The sequence below is a fragment of the Eschrichtius robustus genome, chromosome 8, assembly GCF_028021215.1.
Source record: "Eschrichtius robustus isolate mEscRob2 chromosome 8, mEscRob2.pri, whole genome shotgun sequence".
Taxonomy (NCBI): domain Eukaryota; kingdom Metazoa; phylum Chordata; class Mammalia; order Artiodactyla; family Eschrichtiidae; genus Eschrichtius; species Eschrichtius robustus.
Window position 1 is genome coordinate 74,733,860 of NC_090831.1, and position 16,243 is coordinate 74,750,102.

The 16,243-nt window shown below is 39.8% G+C and overlaps 1 protein-coding gene across 4 annotated transcripts in view; it reads right to left on the minus strand.

Moving 5' to 3' along the window:
- Window positions 1-16,243, minus strand: part of CDK14 (cyclin dependent kinase 14) — a 567,195-nt gene that overhangs the window by 135,821 nt on the left and 415,131 nt on the right. For all 4 annotated transcript variants that reach the window (XR_011074670.1, XM_068549142.1, XM_068549143.1 and 1 more), the window contains one exon: window positions 2,940-3,003. Coding sequence is in view for 3 of the 4 variants with exons in the window: in XM_068549142.1 (XP_068405243.1) it covers window positions 2,940-3,003 (64 nt within the window). In the remaining variant the exon portion in view is untranslated. The remainder of the gene's footprint in view (window positions 1-2,939; window positions 3,004-16,243) is intronic.

Consider the following 16,243-nt stretch of genomic DNA (forward strand, 5'->3'; position numbering starts at 1 on the left):
GGTGGGGAGGCTTTGTACTGTGCTCCTTTTCTATATGGTTTGATATTTTGAATTGCCTAAATTTATTATCTATTCAAAAATTGGGCAAACTATAATTTGTCCGATCTATCAATCGCACTCCTTGGTATTTACCCAAAGGAGTTGAAACCCAGTGCCAGTGATGTTTAGAGCATTTTTATCCATAAATGCCCAAACTTGGAACAATCAAGATGTCCTTCAGTAGGTGAATGGATACATAAACAGGGGTGCATACAGACAGTGGAATATTATTCAGTGGTAAAAAGAAATGAGCTATCAAGCCATGAAAAGACCTGGAGGAACCTTAAATGCACATTAGTAAATGAAGGAAGCCAATCTGAAAAGGCAACGTCCTTTTCAGATGATTCCAATTATATGACATTCTGGAAAAGGCAAAACTATGGAGACAGTAAAAAGACTAGTGGTTGCCAGGGCTTAGGGAAGAGGGAGGGATAAACAGGCAGAACACGGAGGATTTTTAGGGCAGTGATGCTACTCTGTGTGATACTGTAATGGTGGATAAATGTCATTATACTTTGTACAGACCACAGAATGTGCAACACCAAGAACGAATCCTAACGTAAACTATGGACTTTGGGTGACAATGATGTGTCAACGTAAGTTCATCAAACTGTAACGAATGCCCCACTCTGGTGGCGGATGTTGATAAGGGGGGAGGCTGCACACGTGTCAGGGCCGGGGATGTATGGGAAACCTCTGCATCTTCTGCTCAGTTTTGCTATGAACCTAAACCTGCTCTTAAAAAATGAAGTCTATCAAGCAAAGCAAAACAAAGTATGTCCTCATGGCTCAGACTTTCTTCTTTTCCCTCAGACTTTCTAAGGCACTCTTTGGGGGTAGAATAAGGAGGTGGAAAGTGGGGTGGGACAGGTGGACCCTGGCACTGATATTTTCTCCTCTGGGAACGTGTATCTTCTTCCCCAGGACTCCCCTGATGGGTCTGCTTAAGTGCTGCATGAAAAGGCTCGTAGATTTGCTCCCTTTGCCTCAGTCTATTATCTTGTCTCTCCTTGACTCCTCTCAGGGCGACTCAGGAAGCATTTATCACATCTACTCTCATCCACAAGCACCAAGCGTTGCCTGGAGTATCTTTTTTGCTAGTCAGCACCCATGCCTTACATTCATCTAAACACGTTATTCTTTTGGACCCCCATTACCTTTTATATATTATGTATCTGTGGTTGCACTTGTACATAATATTAATAACTTAAATATATATACATACAGATATATATGTGTATATATATATATATATATACCCTAATTTATATATGCCTACCAGAAGAGTCACATAAATAATGTCTGTTTTAAACATTCAATAAAATAATTCAGGGCAGCCGACACTCATTGAACCAAAATATGTACTAGTCACAGTCTCTGATCTCATGAAGTTCCCAATCTGTTAGTTCGATTTGCATTACATCGTAGTACTTTCCAGACACATTTTAAAAATTCTTTTGTGTGTTGTTGATGAAGATAAATTCTATTCACACCAAAATAAACCAATTACTACATGTTTTCTCCTCTAGAAACTTGGTGGGCCAAATGACTATCTTAATTGTTCCTTTCTGCATCAACTTTATTCATTTACACTCTTTTCATATTCTCCTCTGCTTTATTTCCCTAGGACTTAAGATTTTAGATATTAACATGAGGAAGCTAGGCTTCTTTATGAACCCACACCTGGAACATTTATAAAGAGCTGTGTTCTCACTTAAACTCCATTAGTGAGAGCACTTAGAGGATGCTTCTTGTTTAGTTAAAGAAAAAGAAAAAAAAATCCATCTTAAATTAAGTATCTATAGTCTTTCATAACATAGAAGTTATTTAGAATTTTCAGTAAAAGTGCAAAGGATCCTTGGGGCAGCCAAAGAAAATAAAAGAATTCTCAGCACATGGTGTACTTTCAGAAGAAAAATATTAAGAGTAAAAATAGTTTCTAAACTCAGTCATTCTTTGGGATTGATAACTTATTCCTGATGGTCCCCCAAAAGAGAGGAAGGGGAGAAAAAGAATATACTTGGATCCTGTAACAGTAATTATTCATAGCTCTTTTCCCTCATAAAATAATGGACTATTAGATCTTCCATAAAATCCGTTTCAGTAATTTAATGGTAGGTCTGCATTTTATAATCCATGTTTTGTAAACAAGAAAAGAAGAAAAAACAAAAAGATTATTTTACAATAATTCATTCCACTAATTTTTATTAAATTTCCAATTCCAAACCTTTCATCTCTCCTATAAAAATTAAATAGCCCATTTTGAGATTCTTCGTCCGTTAAGCGTAATTATTAAAACTGAAAGTTTCTTGACTGCCACCTACTGGTAAGAAAAAAGTGACAACTTATTTTATATAAAAGTTCTGCATTTTCCCTCAGATTTTCTGGTTTAGGGGTTTAAATATTTAGCATTAAAAAAGATTGAATGTTGAACATATAGAACATTTTATATGTTTAAACTCAAATTAACTGACCATGTATTACTAGATTTTAAAAAAATAAATAAAAATATGATTTTTCCTTTTTACAATGTAATACTTTCCCTAGTACTATTACTAGAAGTCACACAGATGGATTATAGTAGCTTGATTTAAAGTTTGTCTTTATAGACATGGATGCTAGTCTAACTGATGACAAAATGGAAGGTTACTTCAAGATTAGTCAGTCAAATCAAACGAAGAACATAGGGTGAAAAACTGTCACGAGGGATGTCATTCAGTCTATCTTTGCCGAAAAATAAACTGTGAAAACCAAAGGACAACTCCAATAAGAGGTCGAATACACAATGGCAAAAGTAACCAGAATTCTCCCAGGTAATATATTAGCTTGAGGGGGAATATTTATATATTCACCCTTTGCATATCGGAAGCACTCAGTTATTTGTAATTAGTGAAACATACCTGGCTTAAAATGTGGTAAAGAATGAACTCCAGGCCACGTGTCCTCATTTGGCGTTCCAAGAACCTAGTGGAGAGCAGGAAATTGTGGAAACAGACTTATTATTTCCAAAGCACTCAAGATTCTCCAGTGCAGAAAACAGTACACTGCATATGATGAAACTCTGGATTTTTTTTTTTCCATTATCGTGTGCCAGGGATTTTATTTCAGTAAAACAAACCCAGCTAAAGAGCCACCCAAGTCGAATGTCTGTGTTTTAACAAATGCAGCTGAATGCGGCAAGACAAGTTAAATCTGCTGCATTTTATCAACTCCAAACTTAGTAAGTAGGCTTACGACTCAAAGAATGAGCTGTCATCTTCATGGAACTGAATAAAGTATGTATGTGTCCCTCATGATTCTTTCATGAGCTTTTGTCCTCCACTCTAGTATCAGACGTGTCATCATTTAACAGTTCTAAGAATTCTGTCATTTCTTCCCCCACATCCTCTGTCTGGGCATCAGAATGTTTCAAAGAAGCAGAACAGACAGCTTGGGATGCTCACATTCTTCACTGGCCATACTATTTGTTAGAGTTAACATCTTTAGTCACATGATATATATAGTTTCCTCATCCCCAAATACCGTTCTCCCTACACTGTCTTTCTCTATCCACACTTCCAGCTTCTTTCCGCATCTACTTTTCTATCCCCACAATGTTTGATCTGGTCAAAGGCATTAAAAGGCAATTCTGTTTCATGTATAACAAGCACACTTTATTCGAATTTTCAGTTCCACCATCCACTGCTATTACACTCAATGATCATGGTAAATCACTGATGGAGGACAGGGGAGATGAGAGGTTTAGGAGCCCAGATCATGGAGAGAGACTCCTCTGACCCCCTACTTACTAGCCATGGGGCCTCATCGAGCTTCAATTTCCTCCTTTGTAAACTAGGGGTGATGATAACAGCACCTTTTTCATCTGTGGGAGAATACTACCTGGCATGCAGTAAGCACTATGTAAGGATCAGATACTATTCAAAGCACCCACAGAAAATGGGGTCAGGTCAAGGAGGTGTCGGCAATGGAGGAGAATCCAGCCCACCCACTTTTTCCATAGGGATTCCCTGATCTGGGGGTCAGTGCCAAATGCTGTAACTCAAACTACGATGGACCAATATGACAGTCAAATGAGTTAGAAAGGGGAAGAGATAAAGCCAGAAGCTGGCAAAACTGGAGGAATGGCAGACATCATGGGGGGAAATGACGCCTATTCACTCATCTCTGAGGATTAGCAGGTACTACTAGGCAATAAGGAAATACAGAGCTCTGGCTCTTCATGCAGAGACTTCCTAGCGGGTACAGGGTTGTGAAGGCAAGGCGGGGCACACATACAGCAAGTGACTCACTCACTGCTTCCTGCTCTGGCGAATCAGGGTTAAACACATGTATTACGTTCCTCACTGAAACAGGGAATTCACTGAAACACTGGGTGTGAACACAGTGTTCAGGGGATCAGACAATACAGTTCTTGCAAGCACTAATTAACACTAACATTAACGGGCAGATCTACACAAACAAGGTCACACTATTGATGGGCTGGGTGGGGATGGAAGGCGATAGGTGAGAGAGGGCTCCAAGAGTTGTAAGATAGGAAAAGAGACAAAGACAAGCCTGACATAAACAACTGTGACAACAGTGTCTCTGCAAAAGGCATGTCCTCCTTTCTTTCCACTAATTCTGATCATTATTTCAAGAGAGGGAGACAGTCAGGTGTGCGGGCAGCACACAGCCCATCTGCGGGATGCTCCTCTTTTGAGCTCCCACTGAATTCTGCATGAAGGACAAAGGGGTTTGACAGTATTAAACTTTAGCAACTAAAGGGAGAAACTCGCAGCTCAAAATCACATCTTGATCATGACCAATCCATCACATATGAAATAGACCCTCTAAGGTTTTATAAACAATGAAAAGTCCAGCCAGAACGTGAAACTCGTTCTCTCACTCCTAATAAAGGTATGATTGATACCCTGACTGTACCTGTTTCTACAATGTTTATGTTAACAAAGCTTTTTCACAGGCACTATCCTCATCCAGATCCAGTGTTCTGTTTCAAAGTGACTATCAAATATTATGGCCATCCCATAAAAATTACCTACAAAGAAAAAAATACATGACTTTTTTTGAGTTATTATAGCATTGACTGATGAGATTCCACACCTCAAATTATTCTCCTGTCAACAACTCCTAGGCCATTTGCACAGGAAATAGAAAGTAGGCAAAGGAAAAGAAGCATTAGAAGTCAATGTTGCTTCCTGTAAAAGCCTTTTTGGGAAAGGCAATTTGGGTTAAATGCATGGTTAGAGATGATAGGCTACTTGTGCACTAGGGAAAGTGGGTGTGTATTGCCTCTGATGTCAGATTTTCCTTTGTATTAATAACTAAGAAATTCCACTACCAAGATACTTTGAAGTTAGAAGGAAAAACAGGTACTCTCTAAAAGTCAAAAATAATCTTTTGCAAAAAAAAAAAAAAAAAAAAAAACAAACAACAGTGCAGATGTAAAATGTGTGCCTCAACATTTAAAGTGTGGTCCCCATATCTGTAAATAAGCAGGCTTCTAATATCTGAGGTCACCCTCAGTCTTGAAACGACATGCTGTGATATGTGAAGAAGTCCTCTATGTGTTCATTTAAGCTGCTTCGCCTTAAACCTGTGCCCGTGGCTTGTATGTCTCCCTGTCCCTTTGTTGGTTCATCTCTGCACTCAGTTAACATTTACTGTGTTCATCACAGAAGACAGCAGGATGAGACTGGGCTCTGCCTTGAGGCGCTCGCTCCTACTCTGGTGAGACAGAGGAGTGGGGCGGTGATGAGCGGCCTTCGACATAAGAAGAGCTCTCTCAGAAGCGTGAGGAGAAGGAGGCAAGAGCCCAAAGCAGGGTGTGCTTGAGGCTACCTGGGGGCGGGGAAAAGCTGCCAGGGAGAGGATCTTTCAGTGGAAGAGGGAACACAGAGTGATTGTTGGCCAAGTAAAGAAAGTGGGCGGTGGGGGCCGAGGGGAGGGACAGCTGAGTATTCTGGTTATAAGGAAAGGCTGTATCAAAATAATCTCCACTGTTTAAGTTCTCATGATGCTCCTGCCCCCATGCCTTTTCAAGGCGGTTTCCTCTTCCGGAATGCCCTGTCTCCACTGGCCAGGTTAACTCCTACCTCTGTTTCTAGCTTCATGGGTCACCTTTTCCTGAAAGACTTCCTGGAATCTCTGGTCCAAGTTACCTGCTGTGATCTCTGTGTTCTCTGAGGGCTTTGTGCAGATTTCCATTATAGGACCACCCACTGCCTCATAAGTGTTAGATCACTCATCTGTCTCTCCACCGGACCATGGACCTCCGAGCAGAGACCATGACATTTATCTCTGGATCCCTAGTGCCTACCATGTGCCTGGTACCAAACATGCACACAGTAAATGTTGAATGAATGAAGGAATGAATGAATGGTGTGTCTGGGTAACAGCGTGAAGTTTGGTGGGCTTTATTGTTGGCTGGGTTATGGGATGGGAGGCTAGGGCCAGATACTGAATGCATGAAGACTGCATTTTATCTCTCAAGTTTTCATAAACTGCTGGTCACATGACCCACTGGAGGACTGTAAATTTCATTTAGAGTGTTGATATGAGCATTTTTCAAAAGATGAAATCCAAGAGAAGATGTCAGAGGGTAACAGACACGGTAAAGATGCATGTTGTTTTTATGAAGCAACATTTTATTCAACTTTTATTCAAGTTATATCTGTGCATGTACATATGTATGTGTGCATTGTGAGTCATGATGTAAAATGCATTTCTTACTGTTTAAGAGCCAGTCGATAGGGAACAAGAAAGCTGAAATCAAGAATGCAAGTTTGGGGGCTGAGGGCAATGAGTTTAGTTCTGGGCCTATTAAATGTTAGAAATGCCTGCAGGTCAAGACAAAGGGCCTTTAAAGGACAGGTGGGAATACAGATACTGATCCTGGGAGAGGGATTTAAGATCTAGAAAGACATTTAGCATATATACATTTGTAGAAAGCAAATACCAAAATAGCAGCTACAAAATGGTCTCACTTCCCTATATTCACATGTATACAGTTCCCAAAGGGTGTCTCTGTGCTTTCCTGGACTTTTAGCATCTGTTAAGAAAAACAATGGGAGCCTGAACCAAGATGGCAGAGTAGAAGGACGTGCTTTCACTCCCTCCCTCAAACAAAATCCAAAGTTAGTAGAAGGAAAGAAATCATAAAGATCAGAGCAGAAATAAATGAAATAGAAACAAAGAAAACAATAGCAAAGATCAATAAAATGAAAAGTTGGTTCTTTGAGAAGATAAACAAAATTGATAAACCATTAGCCGGACTCATCAAGAAAAAGAGGGAGAGGACTCAAATCAATAAAATTAGAAATGAAAAAGGAGAAGTTACAACAGACACCGCAGAAATACAAAGCATCCTAAGAGACTACTACAAGCAACTCTATGCCAATAAAATGGACAACCTGGAAGAAATGGACAAATTCTTAGAAAGATATAACCTTCCAAGACTGAACCAGGAAGAAATAGAAAATATGCACAGACCAATCACAAGTAATGAAATTGAAACTGTGATTAAAAATCTTCCAACAAACAGAAGTCCAGGACCAGATGGCTTCACAGGTGAATTCTATCAAACATTTAGAGAAGAGCTAACACCCATCCTTCTCAAACTCGTCCAAAATATTCAAGAGGAAGGAACACTCCCAAACTCATTCTATGAGGCCACCATCACCCTGATACCAAAACAAGACGAAAATACTACAAAAAAATAAAATTACAGACCAATATCACTGATGAATATAGATGCAAAACTCCTCAACAAAATACTACCAAACAGAATCCAACAACACATTAAAAGGATCATACATCATGATCAGGTGGGATTTATCCCAGGGATGCAAGGATTCTTCAGTATACGCAAATTAATCAATGTGATACACCATATTAACAAATTGAAGAATAAAAACCATATGATCATCTCAATAGATGCAGAAAAAGCTTTTAACAAAATTCAACACCCATTTAGGATAAAAACTCTCCAGAAAGTGGGCAAAGAGGGAACCTACCTCAACACAATAAAGGCCATATACGACAAACCCACAGCAAACATCATTCTCAATGGTGAAAAACTGAAAGCATTTCCTCTAAGATCAGGAACAAGACAAGGATGTCCACTCTCACCGCTATTATTCAACATAGTTTTGGAAGTCCTAGCCTCGGCAATCAGAGAAGAAAAAGAAATAAAAGGAATACAAATTGGAAAAGAAGAAGTAAAACTGTCACTGTTTGCAGATGACATGATACTATACGTAGAGAATCCTAAAGATGCCACCAGAAAACTACTAGAGCTTATCAATGAATTTGGTAAAGTTGCAGGATACAAAGTTAATGCACAGAAATCTCTTGCATTCCTATACACTAATGATGAAATATCTGAAAGAGAAATTAAGGAAACACTCCCATCTACCGTTGCAACAAAAAGAATAAAATACCTAGGAATAAACCTACCTAGGGAGACAAAAGACCTGTATGCAGAAAACTATAAGACACTGATGAAAGATATTAAAGATGATACCAACAGATGGAGAGATATACCATGTTCTTGGATTGGAAGAATCAATATTGTGAAAATGACTACCCAAAGCAATCTACAGATTCAATGCAATCCCTATCAAATTACCAATGGCATTTTTTACGGAACTAGAACAAAAAATCTTAAAATTTGTATGGAGACACAAAAGACCCCGAATAGCCAAAGCAGTCTTGAGGGAAAAAAATGGAGCTGGAGGAATCAGACTCCCTGACTTCAGACTATACTACAAAGCTACAGTAATCAAGACAATATGGTACTGGCACAAAAACAGAAACATAGATCAATGGAACAAGATAGAAAGCCCAGAGGTAAATCCACACACCTATGGTCAACTAATCTATGACAAAGGAGGCAAGGATATAAAATGGAGAAAAGACAATCTCTTCAATAAGTGGTGCTGGGAAAACTGGACAGTTACATGTAAAAGAATGAAATTAGAATACTCCCTAACACCATAAACTCAAAATGGATTAGAGACCTAAATGTAAAACTGGACACTATAAAACTCTCAGAGGAAAACATAGGAAGAACACTCTGACATAAATCACAGCAAGATCTTTTCTGATCCACCTCCTAGAGTAATGGAAATAAAAACAAAAATAAACAAATGGGACCTAATGAAACTTAAAAGCTTTTGCACTGCAAAGGAAACCATAAACAAGACGAAAAGACAACCCTCAGAATGGGAGAAAATATTTGCAAATGAATCAATGAACAAAGGATTAATCTCCAAACTATATAAACAGCTCATGCAACTCGATATTAAAAAAACAAACAACCCAATCGAAAAATGGGCAGAAGACCTAAATAGACATTTCTCTAAAGAAGACATACCGATGGCCAAGAAGCACAGGAAAAGCTGCTCAACATCACTAATTATTAGAGAAATGCAAATCAAAACTACAATGAGGTATCACTTCCCACCAGTTAGAATGGGCATCATCAGAAAATCTGCAAACAACAAATGCTGGAGTGGGTGTGGAGAAAAGGGAACCCTCTTGTACTGTTGGTGGGAATGTAAACTGATACAGCCACTATGGACAACAGTATGGAGGTTCCTTAAAAAACTAAAAATAGAATTACCATATGATCCAGCAATCCCACTACTGGGCATATACCCAGAGAAAACCGTAATTCAAAAAGACACAGGCACCCCAATGTTCATTGCAGCGCTATTTACAATAGCCAGGTCATGGAAGCAACCTAAATGTCCATTGACAGACGAATGGATAAAGAAGATGTGGTACATATATACAATGGACTATTACTCAGCCATAAAAAGGAACAAAATTGGGTCATTTGTTGAGACGTGGATGGATCTAGAGACTGTCATACAGAGTGATGTAAGTCAGAAAGAGAAAAACAAACATCGTATATTAACGCATATATGTGGAACCTAGAAAAATGGTGCAGATGAACCGGTTTTCAGGGCAGAAGGTGAGACACAGATGTAGAGAACAAATGTATGGACACCAAGGGGGGAAAGCCGCGGGGGGTGGTGGTGGTGGTGGTTTGATGAATTGGGCGATTGGGATTGACGTGTATACACTGATGTGTATAAAATTGATGACTAATAAGAACCTGCTGTATAAAAAAAAAAGTGATCAAATGTATTCTATTGGAAAGAAGCAAAAATAGACCATATTTACTGTCTAAAAAAAATATATGTATTTGATCTTTGAAAAAAAAAATCAACAGAAATTAAAAATTCACCTTTGACCTTACTCAAACCTAGATCCCTCTCCTGAGTTAACTACTGGTTTATTATGTAGCTTTTAAAGACCTTTTCTAATGCATTCATATGCTTCTGAATGTTTGAAATATTAAATATTATTTTGTTTTATTGAGGTGGGTCTTTTCATATGTATGGATACTATATGTACTTCTGGAAATTGTTGAACACAGTTTTACTCTGTCTCAGATTCTATTTTAATCAATGCAAAAAGTTGAAATATTATAAGGAACAATGCTTGGAATACCATATATTTTTCTTTGATTTTTTTAATTGAATTTTTTATATGTAAAAGTGATTCCCAAAGTCACTTAAAAATGTTAGTGCCAGTTTGTACCAGCTTTCTAGTGGACACCTGGGTAATTGCACGCATTGATATCCAGACTCTGTAATTCTCAAAATTCTGGTTGCTTTGGGAATATTTGGACTTTATTAAGTTGATGACAAGATAAACTGTTATTCACTGCATATTATTACACAGACATATTACTGACTTTATTACTCTATTATTAATAGTAGAACTGGCTTTTCTACAATAAATATTATAGGGATTCATGTTAAGTAATAAGAATTTTCTTCTGGAAGCAAGATTTTTGAAGCAAATTATGATGTTATATAGAGAGAAATTATGTAAATCATTATATACTATCTTAGAATATTGAGGTGCTGAAAGGTGACTGTAAATAGTGTCATAAATAAAACTGTTCACTTCATTTCTCTAAAAAAAAAAAAGTGTACAGTGTGACAAAAAAAAAAGAAAAACAAGGGACTATCTCACCTTCTCAGTAGAGGTTTATACTATCTGACTCTGAGGAACTATAATTTAATGACCTCAAACTTACTCTTCTGGTCTTACCTATGTGCTTACAGGTACAGCATAAACCCCACCCATCATGTCAGCCTCTATGATGGGCAGAGGAAGATGCTGAGAAAAAGAGGGCCTCTCTGCTGAAACACCAAATAACAGAAGAAAAGTGAATTCTAAACTTCCAGAGCTCAGAGTTCAAGAATTAGTGTCTGTCAGAAACATTGACTTGCTCTTCCAAATTATTAATAGTTCCACTAATTCTCACATTCGCTAGTCTTTGCTTTTGCACAGGCCCCAGGGTTGCTAAAAATGAGTCCCTGGGCTTTCCTTGAACAACGCCTGTGATTGAAGTAGAACAAGGACTCCTAATAGCTTTCCTGGGTCCAGAAGTCAGGGAGGTCTCTAACAGATAGTCTAGCGCAGGGGGATTCTGGCCTATCGAGTGTGGATAAACCCAGCTGACACAAGTCTATACTAATGAAGTGATGGGGATGGAACGTGCTGGGTTCCCAGCTTGGAGTTTTCTGTTTTCCGAGCTGGGAGTTCTACTGTAGTGTTGACGATTTCAAACTGACTTAGCAATGGCTCTAAGGAAATGGAGAACAACCAAATAACTTTCATGATTTTGAAACTGACAGTCTGTTAAGTCCACACATACAACGTCTCTCAAATCATGATTGCTTCACAGCTGTACTACTTCAGGTTCTCGAAGATTTTTTTCTGGTTCCTTGGTGAGAAGTCCTAAATGAAACTTGTGAAGAAGCTCAGCAGAACTCAGCTTGGATGTTACACACTCTGCTCTGGTGTAAACTTCAAAGATGAGCCAGGGAGAAAGCAGAACTTCCTAACTCCTACCCTGCTTGTGCGCTCTCTAGAAAAATAATTTGTCAAGTGGGTGGAGCTGGAATTCAAAATCAGGTTGGTTTGATTAGAGAGACTATGTTCTTAAGAGCCGTGCTATTATGCTCCCAGGAGGATCAGAGAATGTGGCTCAGATGGTGTTAAATGATTCACAGCCAACTAACCAGTCTCTAGAAGGAGATTCTAAGCATTAGGAGCAAGGCTTTTTTTTTTTTTTTTTTATTCTCTCTCTCTAGTCCAACGCACACACACACGCACACATGGTACCAATACCAACCTCTCTAGCATTTTCATCAGTGACTTAAAGGAAGACATAGAAAAATATCTTACATTCTCAGGTGACACAAAATAGAAGTGATATGTAATATCCCTTCTATTAAAAAATATTTAATCAGGTAGGAACAACTGGCTGAACCTAACAGGGAAACCCAATAGCAATAAAGTCCAGTATTTAGGTTCTACTAATTAATTGTTCAAGATGGGAAGACCTGGAAGGCAACAATTTGTATAAAAAAGGATCCAAGGCTTTTAGCTGAGTGCAAATTCCATGAGACCATCCAGTGGAAATGAAAGGAGATGGGGGTGGGCTGACTTGAAGGTGGCCCCTTAAACTCCTGGTGTTCATGCCCTTCCCCTTGAGTGTGGATGGGACCAGTGACTTGCTTCTCACCAACAGAATACAGACAAAGTGATGAGATGCCACTTCTGTGATTACATTGTGTGAGATGCTGACTCCCATTTTGCTAGGAGACTCTCTCCCTCGCTGGCTTTGAGGAAGCAAGCAGTCACACGAGGAGGGCTGCAGGACATGGAACTCAAGGCGGCCTCAGCCAACAGCCAGCAGGGACCTGAGGCCCTCTGTCCAGCAGCCTGCCAGAAGCTGAATGTTGTCTACAACCACATGAGCGTGGGAGCAAAGCCTTCCCCAGGAGACCCTCACATAAGACTGCAGGCCCAGCTGACACCTTGACTGCAGCCCTGGAAGACCCTGAAGCAGAGCACCCAGCTAAGCCAGGCCTGGATTCCTGACCCACAGCAATTATGAGATGGTAAGTGTGCATTCAGTCACTAAGTTTGAGGTAATATTGTTATGCAGCAGTACACAAGGAATACCAATTTCACCCTTGAATCATACTATACACTAGTCAGAGCCCATCTGGATTGCTGCACCAGCACCAGGTGCTACCTGTGAAGAGGAACAAAAATAAATAAGGGATGTACCCAGAAAGGTCAGGGGGTGGTGGACCCATGCCCCATGAGGTGGACTGGAAATGTTTACCCCTGAGAAAGAAACAGTTTGGGACGTCACAGATCAAGTAACTGCAATGCTGAGGGGGGCTGGTTTACGCTGTGCTGAGGGCCAACGGGGTAACATACTAGTAAAAGACAAAGAAGGGCATACTAATGACAAGAGCTGTATAAAATGGAATAGAGAGCCTCATGAGGCTTCATCAGACGAAGGGTTGGGCTGCACCACATTTTGCATTCAGATATAATAAGGATCAACTTCTGTCTTCCTATACACAAGGGTCGTGTGCAGTGAAAGTCTGATGTAACACTATGACCAAGAGTTTGGGCCATAAGATGAGGTCATGCATTTACCTCTACCTTTGTTTATATTTGGCCGTAATTATAACTTATGGGGCAGATAGGGAGAAGTGAGTTGATAAGGAAAAGGGTATATATATAAAAGGGGGTAGAGAAGGTATGGATGAAAGCTTTCCTTCCCCATTTTCTATCCAAAGTATATATCAATGGCAGTTATTTTGCAGGGCACCAGCACAATCAATGGCTGATATCAGAATATTTTCTAGTAGCAAGATAAGCAAAATATATGCAAGTATATGGTGTGTGTGTATTATGTGTGTATGTCTGTGTGTGTATACATACACACATATATACAGTTCCTTTCCTCCATCACGCCTTAGGCCTTACCTAAAGTGCCACCGGATAAGGGGTTAGCGTGTTAGGACTTCATTTTTGGCAACGGCCAACGACATACAAGTTGAATGTGCGATTAGAAAAGCTGCTTTAATATGCTGTGTGATTCTGGGTTAGAGCAGCATAACCTGCAGTGAGATTCTGCAGAGCAGGGAGCTTTACCGAGGACAGGCCAGCAGGGGGAGCCACTGGACCAAGAAAATGAAAAGCTGCTGGGGCTTCAGAAAGCTGCTTGACTATTTAATCAGCTGCTCAACTGAAGTTGCTGGATTGAAAAAGATGGTGTTTCCAAAATATATTGCAGAGTTTTCAACATGACAAAGGTTTAGATGAGAAGGAACCCAAATACATAAAGGACAGCTCTTAAGAGTTTTATTTAAAGTGAGTTCAGTTCACCGGCTAGAAGATAAAGGTCTGGCTGCGTGGTGCTTGGCTGCACGTGGGAAGCATTTGGGAAGCGTGAAAAAAATACAGATTAAAAAAGAATACTAAAGACTGGGACCCACCTCAAAGTTCTGATTTAATTGGTTCAAGCTGCAGGCTAGGTATGCGGAATTTTCCAAACCTCCCCAGTGATTCTAATGTCACAGCAAGGGTTGGGCTCGCTGACTGGCCCCATCTAACTAGGCCATCTCTCAGAGGCCCTCAGTTTAGTTAGACGGTATATAGATTTCTTTTTTTTAAAGTCTTCAGCCTGGGTCCAGAGGGCTACAAAAGATTTTCAGTAGATGAATGAACAAAACAAGCAGTTGGCTGTTATAGAAATTAGAGGATACTTAGAAACTAAATTTGAAACTACTCCAGGAAACGCTCTTAACTGGAAAATTCTGCAGTGAAAGCAGCTCATTTAAAATATGTTTCCCTCCAACAAAATTTTCCTTCTTTTCCCTCTCCCTTTCCTCCTACCGTTTCTATTCCCTGTCTCTCTAAACCCTGACTCCCTCATCGATTTCACGCGCATCTCAACGGCTTCTCTCTTCTTTTCACTAAGTGATGTTATTCTGACGGGGCTTCAGGCTGCCAGCTCCCCGCTGTGGGGGCCACAGGGACAGAAATGTCCCTGCACGTTGTTCAGGAGCCTGAGGGTGGAGGCTGCTGAGGCTGCAGGGGGCGATGTTGCCAAGCAAATGCAGCAGAACTAGGCTGGCTGCCTGAAGCAGTGGCACAAAAAAGCAAAACAAGAAGGACACCCAGGGAGAGGCACTTGGAGGTAGGCACACTAGATGCTGGATGGAGCCTTGCTGTTCAAAGTGTGGTCCATAACCTAGCAGCAACAGCACCACCTACAGAAAGAAGCTCAGGCCCCACTCCCAACCTGATGAATCAGAATTTATAATTCAACACAAACCCTGGGTGATTCATACAAACTTAAGTTTCAGAAGCACTACTTTTAAAGAAGTCATTCTAACTGGATTTTTCAACCAAAAAAGTGCAAGCTAGTAGGTGGGAAGTAATCACTACAGGTACACCTTCATTTAGAGTACCTGTGGAAGATTATTTGTTCAGATAGCATTTGGAAGAGAGGTGGGCATCTCATATCGGGAGCTAGTACAGATGACAATGATTTGCGTGGAGGACTGGCTCAGCATTCTGTAAGTCAGAGTTCGCCCACCAGCACCTGCTTTCCTGTCCTTACTTTTACAGTGTTATACCCCAGGTGTCTCTTACAGCAAGAGGTTTCAAATCATTTCTCAAAACTGGCAGGATGTGAATAATAATAATAATAAAAGAAATACTCCATTCATCCACTGATGTTCTTTACTTGGGCTGCAAACTTGAGGCCAATTAAAACTCGATGACAGATATATGTGTCATATATGACATATAACACATGCCCAGATTGACTGCCATCTCCTTTTTCTTGCATGAAAGTAGTTTTCCTATTTACTGAGCATTGACTCTGTGCAAGGCAGTGCGCTGATTACTGGGAGACAGAAAAATGCCTAACTATAACTTCTGCCCTCAAAAATGTAGTATTTTAAATATTCATTTTTATTACATTAAAATTAAAAGGGACAAAGCTATTGAACTAATTCATAACACTATGAAACTTTGACATCCTTGAGAGTGTTTTAGAAAATTATATAATTTTCAAAAACATGTTAATGTGAATGTATTAGTTTGCTGTGGATGCTGTAACAAATAACCCCAAACTAGGTGGCTTAAAACAACAGAAGTTTAATCCTTTTGAGCGTCTTAAGTCAGAAGTCAGAAATCAGATTCATTGGGTTGAAGTTAAGATGTCAGCAGGGTTACCCTCCCTCTGGAGCCTCTAGGGGAGAATCCCTTTCTTGCCTCTTCCAGCTTCTGGTGGCTAAAGGCA